The sequence below is a fragment of the Phyllostomus hastatus genome, unplaced genomic scaffold (assembly GCF_019186645.2).
Source record: "Phyllostomus hastatus isolate PE091 unplaced genomic scaffold, TTU_PhHast_1.1 phas_contig_1162, whole genome shotgun sequence".
Classification (NCBI taxonomy): Eukaryota; Metazoa; Chordata; class Mammalia; order Chiroptera; family Phyllostomidae; genus Phyllostomus; species Phyllostomus hastatus.
In genome coordinates, this window is record NW_025333537.1 from 13,776,507 (window position 1) to 13,789,210 (window position 12,704).

General features: G+C 48.0%; 1 protein-coding gene across 4 annotated transcripts; it reads left to right on the forward strand.

Moving 5' to 3' along the window:
• Window positions 1-129: 129 nt before the first annotated feature.
• ZNF26 (zinc finger protein 26) lies at window positions 130-9,857 on the forward strand. 4 transcript variants are annotated; one of them, XM_045846522.1, is made up of 5 exons: window positions 130-363; window positions 493-545; window positions 4,373-4,499; window positions 4,758-4,853; window positions 8,250-9,857. In XM_045846522.1, exons 2-5 carry the CDS (start codon window positions 513-515, stop codon window positions 9,599-9,601), a joined length of 1,608 nt encoding a protein of 535 aa, XP_045702478.1. In that variant the 5' UTR covers window positions 130-363; window positions 493-512; the 3' UTR covers window positions 9,602-9,857. The 4 variants fall into 4 exon arrangements, with proteins under 4 accessions (XP_045702478.1, XP_045702469.1, XP_045702487.1 ...); XM_045846513.1 differs by having other exon boundaries at window positions 130-329; XM_045846531.1 differs by having other exon boundaries at window positions 130-329; window positions 8,253-9,857.
• Window positions 9,858-12,704: the final 2,847 nt, after the last annotated feature.

Sequence of the window (12,704 nt, forward strand, 5' to 3'; positions counted from 1 at the left end):
GAAGCTGGTCCAGTTAGGGGGACCCTTCGCAGAGGCTTCTGGGAGATGTAGTTTTCTTCCCTGACCGTCCCTTCTGGCTTCTGACGCTTGACGTACTTCCGCGTGCGCCGCGCCGCCGTTGTTGTCCGTACGAGCCTGCGGTGCTGGATCTGGCGTGCTGTCAGTGGACGCGCGCGGGCAGGGGGCGTTCTCAATGCCTGTGGCTGCGGAGCCGGCGGCAGCGCAGAGTTAGCTCGGCTCTGAGCGTGCGTTGCAGACCAGGACCTTGGCCAGCCGAGCCCTCCGTGGCCCGTCCGACCTCGGTCCTCCCGCGTCAGGGCCGCGGAACGGTACAGACCCTTAGCTCCGAGTTCCTCTGCCCAGGTTCGGAGGCCGCGTCCCTGCTAGGGACTCAGCCCCGGACTCTCCTTCCGTGGGGTGCAAGGTCTCTCCTGGGTGGACGAGGGTGGAGGCGGCAGGGAGACCCTTACGGTTTGGTTCTGTTCCCGGCAGCCTGCACGAAACAGCGCGGAATGGCCACCGGGATCCGGACAGCTTCGTGTTGGGTAAGTAGGGACTTGCTTACTTTTTAAAGCTGACCGCGCGAGCGCGGACACGTGCATCCCTGCGCAGTCACACCCAGGGCCGGAACTCACGGGCTGCCCTCGACCCCACCCGCCCGGGCTCTGGATCTCCAGAGACGTGGTCTTGTAGCATTTCGTGTCCGAGGCCGTCTCCCTCGGCAACCCTTCTGATCGCCAGCTGCGGACCCTGAACTCCGAGGAAAACGAGCGTCCTTACGGAAAGGATCCGCTATCACTTCAGGTTTTTCACACTTAAGGACTAAGTCGTCTTTATATCCAGTCCTTTAGGGACCCTTTAGGGAAGTTACCCTCCTCTTTGTCTTTGTGTTTGTTCAAATGCTTATTTACTGAGAGTCTTTTTTTGTGTGCTGGACCCGGGGGCTGGTGTTGGAGGTGCAAACATAAGTTATGTATGTTTCTTGTTTTGGAGGAGCTGTGGTCTGGCAGGAAGGGTAATCAAAAGTGAGCATTGGGCACTGTGGCAGGTTAATGGGTAGGGAGAGGAGTTTTGGAGGAGGAGAGGTCCTGTGGACCACCTGGACTGATGGACTGGTCGAGAGCGACGACCTCACAGCCGCTGCGATGGCTGAACTGGCCCGCGACGCACGCCAGTGTGTTCCGGCCGTGGGAGCATAGTTAGAAGACATACCCAGGGACCAGGGTGGTTTTGTAGGTGTTGAATATGCACTGCCTGTAGTCGAGTCTAGCTCAGCGGGAACTCTCAACTAGAAATACATAGAGGAGAGGCACCTACGACAGTGTCAGCTCAGGGTGTGACTGAACAGAGCCTCGGAAAGGACCGAGTAGAGGACTCTGCAGTGGCAAGGAAAGAACTGCTGTGAAGAAGGACTGGAGTGAGTGCAAAAGACGTGGAAGTTTGGAGAATGTCCTTTTTACCCCCTGCAAATTTGAGAAAAGAGCACATAACGTAATGGATTGTCCTTTAGTTTTTTGGATAAACTTCCTTCTCTCAGTTTACTATGTGTGTATGTACAGAATTCATTTTATTTCACTAGTAGTTTTCTGTAGGAATATCGACCAGAGTTAATAAATGAGGTTAGGCTACAGTTCATGCTGTCCTTGTCTGCCACTGTCTGTGGGGTTTTGCAAGTCTGTGTGATATGCTGTCTGCATCATTTCCTGGCTCAACATCCGATCAGATATGATGGGGACTTTCTATTCCTGGGGTATTGATAGAACTTACTTCTAAATATAATGTGACCCCTAGCTGGTTGGAGTAGCTTGGTGGATTGAGTGCCAGCCTGTGAACCAAAGGATCACTGGTTCAATTCCCAGTCAGGGCACACCCCTGGGTTGCGGGACAGGTCCTCATTTGGGGGCTGGAGAGAGGCAACCACACATTGATGTTTCTCTCCCTTTTTCTCTCTCCCTTCACTTCTCTCTAAAAATAAATAAATAAAATATTAAAAAAATAAATATAATGTGAGGCCATTATCTTTCTGGAGTTTGTTTTATGATCATTGGCTAGTCATCCATGCTTTCCTAATTCTTTCTGGGCCAATTTTGGTTAGTTTTCTTTTCCTAGAAAATTTTCCATTCTAAGTTTTAAAATTCATTGACATCTTGTCAATGAATTTGTAAATACAGTCAGTTCCGCTATCATGTTTGCTTTAAAAATGTCAATTTGTTTCAATGTAATTATCTTAGGGGAAAAAGTGAGCTTTCTGATTTCAGACAACCTTCTTTTTACCACTTTATAATAAGTTGCAGCCCCTCTGATACCCAAACATCAGGTGTTTTTCAAGGTAAAGTATCATAATTATTTTAGCATATTTATGTATTTCTTAACCATGAAATATAGGTAAAACACCTACTGGTTTTCTTTTTGTATGTGTTGTTGACACAGGTCTTATTTTTCCCATGAGCCCTATGGTTTTTCCTGTGCGATTTTGCATAGTAGTGGTTTTTTTGTAGCGTATGTATCTCATTACAGCAGCATAACCAGTGTATAGAGATGTCCTAATAAATTTTTAATAGGGGCCCTGCCTTGGTCATAATAGTCATGACCAATTAAACAGTGCTTGGCCAATTAAATTTTTAAATACTTTCTTTGTATTTTATTTTTATTCACATCAAGCTTCAAAAATAGTAAAAGGCTTAAAGTAGAATAAGCCTCCTGGTTTACCCCCACTCCCTGCTCTGCACCTTGCTCTTTCCATCCTGTCCCCAGAATCAGCAACTTTGGTCCGCACTCACTATTGTGGCATCTTCTCCTAGCTTTTCTGTGGTCACATCTCTATGCCTGGCTTCACGTTTCTCCTCCCTCCATCACGAAGTAGCCAACTTGATTCGTGGCCTGGATGGACTTCATTAGGATACAGACAAGCCGCAGCTTCATTTTGACCATCACAACCTCAGACTTCCCTGTTGGCTCTTCTTCCTGGGCCCTGGTGGTCCTCTTAGCAGAGCCCACTATGGTCCAGTCACAGTCTTGCTTGGCTGTCAGTTACTTTCAGGTGTTGGGAAGTCCAGTTCACACTCTCATTCCAACCCCAATTCTTCCCGCTCTCAGGGTGCAGAGGGGAGACGAGAGGCTCATCACTGTATTCCCGCTTCATTTTCTTATTGCCCTCCTGTGAGGGCTCCTCCTGGATCGGGGTGGGAGGGTCAGTGATGAGAGGAGAGATGCTCCTGTAGTCTGGCCCTCAGCGCCCAGCCACAGGGGTCGCACTGAGCCTTGTACGTCCACGGTGTGCATGCGTCTCACTCGCTCACCTGTGTGGCCATCCGGGGAATTGCACTCCCTGTCTCTCCCTGCAGGTCCTTCTCCCTGCAGGCAGTGCTGTTGGTAGGGGAGCCTGTCCAGGGGATCAAGTCCAGGACTCTTCTGGGCATCACTTCTCATCTGCGTTTTAAGAGCGCTCCAGCACTTTCTCTGTTCAGAATTTCCCAGAGGGCTCGGCGGGCACCTAGGCTGCATATGAGAGACTGTCTCTTCCATCCCTTCTTCCCATGGGAACTCTCCTCCATGGGGACACTTCTCTCTCAGTGGCCCACTGCAGGGAACTTTTCTCTGGCAGCTTCTTCACGGCCTTCAGCCCTTCGTTTGCTGCGTTTCTCACCCCTCAGGCTTCCCAGACTCCTCAAAGGGCAGCATCTTGGTCTGCTTTCCTCGACACCCTTCCCTTTCTCTGCATGCCACCTCACCTCCGCCAGGATGTCTTCTGTCCCTGTCCTCACAAGACACCCGGCAGCCAACCACTGCTCCTGCTTTGGCCCCAGCACCTTCATCTTCCCCCAGCACACTTTGAGTCTTGGTCCGCCTCAGTTACAGGCCACACACTTTCTTGGAAGAAGGCTGAGAATTCACCTCTTCGGTACACATTTTATAGTTCCAGGCCCTCACTCCCACGGAGACTCAAGGTGGGCTGAGTAGCAGGTAAGAAGACAGATGCTTCCGGAAGGTCAGACCCTCCCATGTGTCTGGCACCTTTATTTAGAATTGTTCTCTAGCTCTGTGCAAAATATACCCAGGTTGTGTTTTATCAAAGACTCAAAACGCCTTGTGTCGTTTGTTTGCACGTGTAGATGTTTGTTTCCCTGTGCAAGACTGCGAGCTTCTCAGGGGCAGAAGTGGGTTTTATCCATCCTGAAATCTTTTGTCCCCAAAAAGCATCTGGCACGTAGAATCGCAAAGACTTTTTTTTTCCACAATTCTCTCTCAAAACAAATGCTGACCTGGAGGAAGCAACCTGCGAAGGAACATCTCTCCCATCCCATTCTGCCACATCTTTTCCACGCCACCTAATGTAACTGTGCCCATGTGAACGGGGTGTGTGTTATTACAGGGATTGTTGTCATTCAAGGATATATCTATGGACTTCACCTGGGAAGAATGGCAGTTACTGGATTCTGTGCAGAAGTACCTGTACAGGGACGTGATACTGGAAAACTACCGCAACCTGGTGTCCGTGGGTGAGTATACCTCTCTGCTAACCCCGACTGTGACTCCGAAGTTGCCATCCCTTTCCTTTTGCTGCCCTGCCCTGGGGCCTCTGAAGTACTTAGTGATTATGAGCTTGAACTTGAGAGGTCAGGTGTTCCTCCCTGTTTGGCCGTCACCTCATAATTATAATTTTCCCTCAAGTGTTAATGAGCAGTTTCACGCTGTAGCTCCTGACCCCTTAGTCCCCAGCAGTTTGGCCCACATCCTTTGCGATTTTGTATTAACAGGGTATCATGGTACCAAACCTGATTTAATCTTCAAGTTGGAGCAAGGAGAAGAGCCATGGATAATAAATGCCAAAATTTCTCGTCCGCGTTGTTCAGGTAGGTGCGTGGGGACCAGGGAGACGGGAGGCCTCGGAGTCCATGGGGTGCCATCCAGGCAGCCTTGTGTGTAGAAACTTCTGTCTGGAGTCCCTGAACCACTGGGGTGGCTGGGGGAGTCCGGGAGCTCCCCAGGTCAGGCAGGGGCTGCCGTTCGCCCACGGTTGGGCTTCCTCCCCTGGCTCGGGGAGGTAGGCACACCTCGCTTCTGTGCACCCTGCCCAAATGGCGTTTTCCGGGTTGGTTTCCTTGCTTTGGGCTCCTTCTTTTTGTGCCTTCCTCCCCATGGTCATGGGCCCCATCGGCCGGTAGCATCTTGCCTGGTGTCACTCGTGCCTCCACTTCCCAGATGTCCCTTGTCCCCTTGCCGTCACCGTTGCATCTCTTAGACCTTACCCACAGCCTTTTACTTCCTTTCCTCTCCCTGACTGTCTTCAGGGATTTCCTTGCCTCCTCTCTCCTCACTGATTGCTTTGAAGCTATAACTGTTACTTTCTTGGCACTTTTTTTCTTCAAACAATTCTGAAGCCTGACCTGGTCTCCTCTGGCTTCTTTTCCCATTTGAGTTGTCCAAAGAGGTTTGTTTCCCAAATTTGGCTGTTTGGTCTCATATTTATAACTCTTTTATTTTATTATTTTTTAATTGTTATTTTTTAAGTCAGTGTGAGAGAAAAGCATTTGATCGGTTGCTTCCTGTAGACACCCTGACTGGGGACTGAACCCACATCCTAGGTATGTGTCCTAACAAGAATCGAACACAGCCTTTTGGTTTACGGGACAAAACTCTGACTAGCTGAGCTACACCAGGCAGGGCTATATTATAACTACTGAAAAGCTTTTCCGTTCTGAACATGTAAGCTTTTACTTCTCTCAGTGTTGTAGCATCAAAATCAACATTTTTGTCCCTTTTCCTCCTGCAGTCTAGTCCCAGGGGTGACATGCTTGCAGGAGAGCCCCCTGCGCTTTTCCATCCTCATCCCCAGTGTGTGGAGCAGGAAGTCACCTCTTCTGAAGTCGGCGTTCTCCCTCCGTGTTCTGTTGTTGTGATCGCTGTCTTGCACTACCGTTCTTCCGTTCTGCTCTTGGGCCCACCTCGGGTGCCCCTGTGGTTTTCTCCTTGGCTAATCCTGGTACTGCTTTCACTTCTGTTGGTATCTTGTCCTTTGAAATATCCTTATAGTTCCTGCCTCCTCAGTTGTCACCGAGACAAGATCAATATTCTGTCACACTTCAGCTTCTTAGCTGTATTTGAGAACTCAATTTTTCCTTAGCTATTGGTGCTGGATTTATTTTCGTAAACATGCCATCACAAGTCCGAGAACCTAAACAAGTATCTTGAACCCCTGATTCAACCACAGTAAACAACAAAGGATTTGCAGTCTCAAAGGACAAATCGTTGGCTGTAGGGCAGCGGCTCCACGGTGTCAGAAGCGTGGTGGCATCAGGCGTCAGGGCTCCAGCTGTCCCCCTTCGTCTTCCCCAATGTTAGCTTTTCTCTTCAGCATGGCTGGGTAGGTGTCTTGGTGCCAGGCATGACATGAAGACACAGCAGGAGCCCTGGATAAGTCCTATTTCTTGCCAAAATATCCCTTTCATTGGTGCCTGAAATTTTTCCCAGAAGCCTGAACAACTTACAGCATCTCACGGCTGCCAGGCCAGCGCCTAAACCAACCGTGGTGTGGGAACGGGTCCCTGCCTCTGCCAGCCAGACCACCTCCACCGTGTCCTCACCAGTCAGGGCTACGGCACAGAAGGAGGGAGATGCCTTTCAGGTACACAGTGACAGGTGTGTCAGAGTCCCACCTCTGGATACTCCACACAACATGCTCTCCTTTCCAACTGTGCATCTTCCGGAGTGGTGATGTTCCATGAAAGATAACCATCTGTCCCCAAAGCGGGACATGTTCTCTTCCCAGACCTGCACTGAGTTACAAGTCCAGGATCTCTTGGGATGTGTGTGGCACCATCCGACAGCTAAGACTGGCCTCCACAGTGGCTTAATTCAGAAGCTTGGTGATGTCAGGGACCAAGGAGGTGACATGCAGGTAGTAGATAGATCTTCTATCCCAGATGAACACAGTGATGGGGAAGGAACCCGAATATTGCCACAGAAGCCCCTCCTTCCAGAAGGGGAGGAGGGGAAACCACGGCTGTCACTGGTCCACTGCTCACAACATCCCTTTTAGAAAAAGAGCAGGGCAGATGTTTTTGGTATAATTGGTACAATTCCCTTGTTAGCCAGTTGCACAACTCCTGGCACCTCACTCTGAGAGGGTCTTCCTTGCTCGTGTCCTCCTTGGCCATGGGTGAGAGAAGGTTGGGGAGAATCCACTCTCTGGGGGCTACTTAAAGTTTCATTAACCCACTTCTGTTGGTGCACGTTTTGGGGCATTTAGGGTTGAAGAATCACAGGGTGTTATCAGAGCACCCTGTGATCAGGGACTTAGGGCTCCCTTCAAAACTTAGCAGGCTTCTACTCGGTTCTCTGTCTATCTCTGTTAACCCAGTAACAACACCCACAGTTATCTAGACATAGTCTTTAGGCCTAAGAGCTGCTCCCTTCTAGCCACTGGTCTCAGTATCCTCCCATTCAACCTGGAGTTTAGTGGCTCTGCTTCGAGGCACGGACTGTAACTGAACCGTCGCACCACTGTGGGGAGAAGCAGTTCAGGAAGGAAGCTGTGGAAGGGTGCCTGTGGTGACAGTGTGATAAGGGGGCAGCTGTCCAGACCCAGACCTGCTGCCGCTCCCTCAGCCCCGCCTGCTCAGCTGTCACTCGGCATCGCGTTCCTGCTTGGGCCTCACAGGCGGACCTTCCTGTCCTCTCCGCCTCTCTCTCCAGCTCTAAGTGTCACCCACTCCAGGGCTGGGCAGGCGCCCCTTCTCACCTGCACACATTCCCTCCAAGAGTCCTCTGTCCTGTCACTGAATCCCTTTCATACGCTCTTGACGCCTGCTCTTCACTGAGCACGTAGATCTGACTGCCTGTTTGCTGTCCTCACTTTCATATTTCACTGAGATCTCAAATGTAATAAGATGCAAAACAAAGTCCTTTATTCTTCCTCCAAACATGTTTCTCTCCCAGTGTTTTTCATCTTGAGCAGGACCACGTGTTTCTCAAGTTTAAAATCTAGGCATTATTAAAACATCTGTACTGAAAACCACCTTTGGTCACTGCCAGTTCGCTACCCATTTCCACAATGGGACGTGGTCTGGTGGGATCCGGTCCCCTTGCCTCCACACTCAGCTCTCTGGTGCAGGTGCGTAAGGCCACTGTGTCTCTGAACCGGCGTCAGAGGCCTGTTTCCAAGGGGAGGCTTGTTACGTGGCAGCTCTAAAGCTCTTTCATTCCATATCATGTTCATGTTATGATTTTGAAAATATTTTCCTTTCTAGAAGGTTGGAAAGAATGGTACCAGAAAAATCAAGATGCACTTGAAAGTGTTGAGAGAAACTATGCGTGTAATGCATTTGGAAAACTTCATCTGAGCAAAACGCATAGTTCTTCAAGACAGAGACTCCATAAGTATAACACACATGGAAAAACTATGACACAAAACTCAGGTTTAACCAGAAGCTGTCTCAGAAAGAGTCCTGATAAGTTTCATGGGTACGAACAATCGTATTTTCTTAAGCGTCAAAGAGCTCATAGTATAGAAAAAAACTGTATCTGTGGTGAATGCGGAAAAGCTTTTCGCTGCAAATCACAGCTCATTGTACATCTCAGAATTCACACAGGAGAAAGACCTTATGAGTGCACTAAGTGTGAGAGAGCCTTCAGCGCCAAGTCAAACCTCAACGCTCATCAGAGAGTGCACACGGGGGAGAAGCCCTACTCGTGCAGCGAGTGTGGGAAAGTCTTCTCTTTCAGGTCACAGCTCATTGTCCACCAGGAAGTTCACACAGGAGGGAAACCTTATGGTTGCAGTGAGTGTGGGAAAGCCTACAGCTGGAAGTCCCAGCTCATTTTACACCAGAGAAGTCACACGGGAGTGAAGCCCTATGAATGCAGTGAGTGTGGGAAAGCCTTCAGCTTGAAGTCGCCGTTCATTGTCCACCAGAGAACTCACACAGGAGTCAAACCCCATAAATGCAACGAGTGTGGGAAAGCCTTTCGGAGCAAGTCATACCTGCTCGTTCACATCAGGATGCACACAGGTGAGAAGCCCTATCAGTGCAGTGAGTGTGGGAAGGCCTTCAACATGAAGACGCAGCTCGTTGTCCACCAGGGAATTCACACGGGAAATAACCCTTACCAGTGCAGTGAGTGTGGGAAGGCCTTCGGTCGGAAGGAACAGCTCACTGCCCACCTGCGAGCTCACGCAGGAGAGAAGCCCTACGGGTGCAGCGAGTGTGGGAAGGCCTTCAGCAGCAAGTCGTACCTCGTTATACACAGGAGGACGCACACAGGAGAGAGACCCTACGAATGCAGTTTCTGTGAGAGAGCCTTTTGTGGGAAGTCACAGCTCATCATACATCAGAGAACTCACTCAACAGAGAAGCCCTACGAGTGCAGTGAGTGTGAGAAAGCCTATCCTCGGAAGGCATCACTTCAGATCCACCAGAAAACTCACTCAGGAGAGAAACCATTCAAATGCAGCGAGTGCGGGAAAGCCTTCACCCAGAAGTCATCTCTCAGTGAACATCAGAGAGTCCACACAGGAGAGAAACCATGGAAATGTTCTGAATGTGGGAAATCCTTCTGTTGGAATTCAGGGCTCCGCATACACAGAAAAACTCACAAGTGAAATGAGGATGAAGTAGACGTTAGAAGCAGTCTAATAAAACTTGCTCCTAAGGAGACTTCAGATGATAATGTAGAAGGACATATAAGCAGAAAGTCTAAAAATACACATACTAACTTAATATAGGAGAGAAACCAAGCATATTTGGAGTGAGTGTGCAAAAGCTTTTAGAAATGTCATATACATGCTTTGTAGATGAGAATAATGGAAGGAACCGAGCAGTAACTGTATTGAATGTAATGGCATCATGAGGCATTAATTTGGAGGATTCATTCTGAGAACACTTTATAAATTTAATAAATTGGGAAAGTGTTTTCCTGTAGAAAATGTGTTATGTGGAGAGTCACATTCCAGATTTGAAGCTATGTTTTAGAAGGAAGGAAATAATTATAAACCTTAGACTTTTTCATGGTGGAATATAAAGGCTTTTATTTTGATATGTAAATAAAACATCAGGGAAACAGAAGGAACATATCCTGCAGGATAAGGGATATTTAGTGTGACTTTCCTGAGCAACACTGAATAGCATTTTTAAAGATTTTGTTATTTTATTTTTTAATGTAACTTGTTATACATATATTTGATAGTTTGCAGAATAACACCTCCAATATTCTTCATAGTAATGTTAAATATCAGTATTGTCTATTTCTTAGCAATATAAATAATATAATGTGACTTAATAAATGAAAAGACATGGTTCTAACCCCAAACGGGGTCACTTACTTGTGAATCTACATATGTAAGTCTGGCAGGTAGTACAGGGCTGCTTGAGGGAGCTCACCATGAGGAATGTCAAGGGCGTTTTCAGGGGTGTCCAACCTTTTGGCATCTCTGGGCCACACTGGAAGAAGAAGAGTTGTCTTGGGTCACATATTAAATACATTGCAATACATAATTTAAAAAATCATAATATTTTAGGTAAATTTACAGTTTTGTGTTGGGCCACATTCATAGCCATCTGGGGACACATGGGGCCCGTGGGTCACAGGTTGGACACCCCCATTTTAGCAGGTCAGTAGCCATTCCTGTGCATCCATATGAGCACCCTAGTTTTCTCTGGAGAAATAGCTCTGTCTTGTCATCATGTTTTTCTGGGTGTCCTGTCCACTCGCTGCAGGCGGGCATCACTCTCACTGTTGGGGAAGGGGAGCCTCTTCCAGGACCTGGAGTCTAATCAATCTCAGGTGAACCAGAAGGGAAACGGAGTTCGGATGTGCTTGTCTCACAGCCCTACAGAGACCATCAGCTCCTTCCTGCTCCACTGATGTCCCAGAATGACTCGGTAGGCTCCCTTTTGGAACCTGGTTTTCTGGCTTTGTGGGTGCTTCTTTATAACTTTTTAATAAAAGTGGGTCTTTTCTTCCTGCTAAAGTTCAGGAGGAGTTTCTTATAACTGCAGGGCTTTAGTCCATAAACTTGTTGCCTCTAACAGTGTGTAGGTAACAAAGTGGCAGAGACAAGTGCAGTTTGTGGCTTAGAGGTTTTTTCCTGAAATGAAGAAAATCTTTCAGATTCTTGTTTAAGTTCCAAGACAAACTTTTTAGCTCGTAGGATGAAATGGTGTTCTTGTTTGCGTACACCAGAAACCTTGTGGCCCCTGAGGAGATTCTGGGAATTCTGAGGAACTATTGCCATGGAAGAGTTTTACATTTATGAGGAAATCTGGGACTGGAGATGAGACAGCTCCCTCTGGTTATCTTGGCCCTTGAGTTCCACAGTGACAGGCTTGAAGCCCTGGAGCCTCTCCTCAAAGCAGAGCATTCAACTCTGCACCTCTGTGACATGGCTGAAGCAGTCGCTCACTCACAGCTGTCGTGCTGAGATGGTAAAAGCCAGATACACATTTGGTTTGCTGAACTAAAAAAGTCATCCACCTCAAACTTGCATTGGTCTAGAAACAAGCTCCTAATAATTCAGGTACAGATATCTGAGAGGATTCTGAGAACAGCCTAGCAAGCTCCGATACACGTCGGACTGTGTGCTCTTCATCCAGGCACACAGGCCAACCACAGCTCACTGCTGATGGTAAGATGCAAGAGGACAGAAATAAACTGATAAATGAATTAAGCATAAAGGAATTAGATCCTAAAGGCTGGGAAGACAGTTTATGCATATTACTAAAAATGGGAAAATATGCTGTGGCCAGGACACCCAGGATGTGGCCTGGACAGCTGTTAAAGATGGTGGGTGTGTGACTTGTGAATCCAAATATCTCAGCAGAAATTCTACCACCTTGGACTGATGGGGACACAGAACGGTTGAAATGAAGGAAGTTGGCCGATAGAGGGATCTAGCTTTAAACGTGGGTTGACCTTAAAGAAAAGGGGGAATGACTCTGAGGCAGGACCACTCCCTGGGTCCCAGAAGGCGAGGCTGTTTTCAGTGGCAGAGAGCTGGCCTACCAGGCAGGGATGAGGGAGCAGTACCCCCGCCCGTACCCGCCATGGGCTCGGTGGACAGAACATTCAGCCACAGAGCACTTGGAAATCTCTTCAGCTAAATGTCCCAGTTCACTACTTGGCAGTTCTACTTTTCACAAAACAATACAAGTCAGTCAAGTTCTTTCCCACTTTATTCCAAAAATCCCCTTTTCCTCCAATCTCCAGTAACATGTCACTCATTTTTTCCAATACTTTACCAAAAGTACCTTCACCATTTGTATTTCTGCTGAGTCTTCTCAATGCAGTCTGGGCTTTTTCTCTCAAGCACTTCTAAACACTATCTTCTGCTGCTAAGTCCAAAGCCACATCCACATTTTTAGGCATCGGCTGTAGGAGCACCCTGTTTTCCAGTACAGAATCTTTATGCACTTGCTAGGGCCACTGGGACAAAGTGCTACAGAACACGTGTTTGCCTAAAGTCTCAGTTCTGGAGGAGGAAGTCTGAGATCAGGTGCCAGAGGGTTGTCTCCTTCTGGGGGTGGTGAGGGAAGAGTCTTCCAGGCTTCTCTTTGGCTTGTAGATACCCATCTTCTCTCTGTCTCTTTACATCATTTTCTCTATTTTTTTCCATCAAAATTTCTCCTTTTTATAAAGATACCAGTCATATTGGTTTAGGATCCACCTAATGATCTTATTTTAACATGCTAATTGCTTTAAAATTGCCC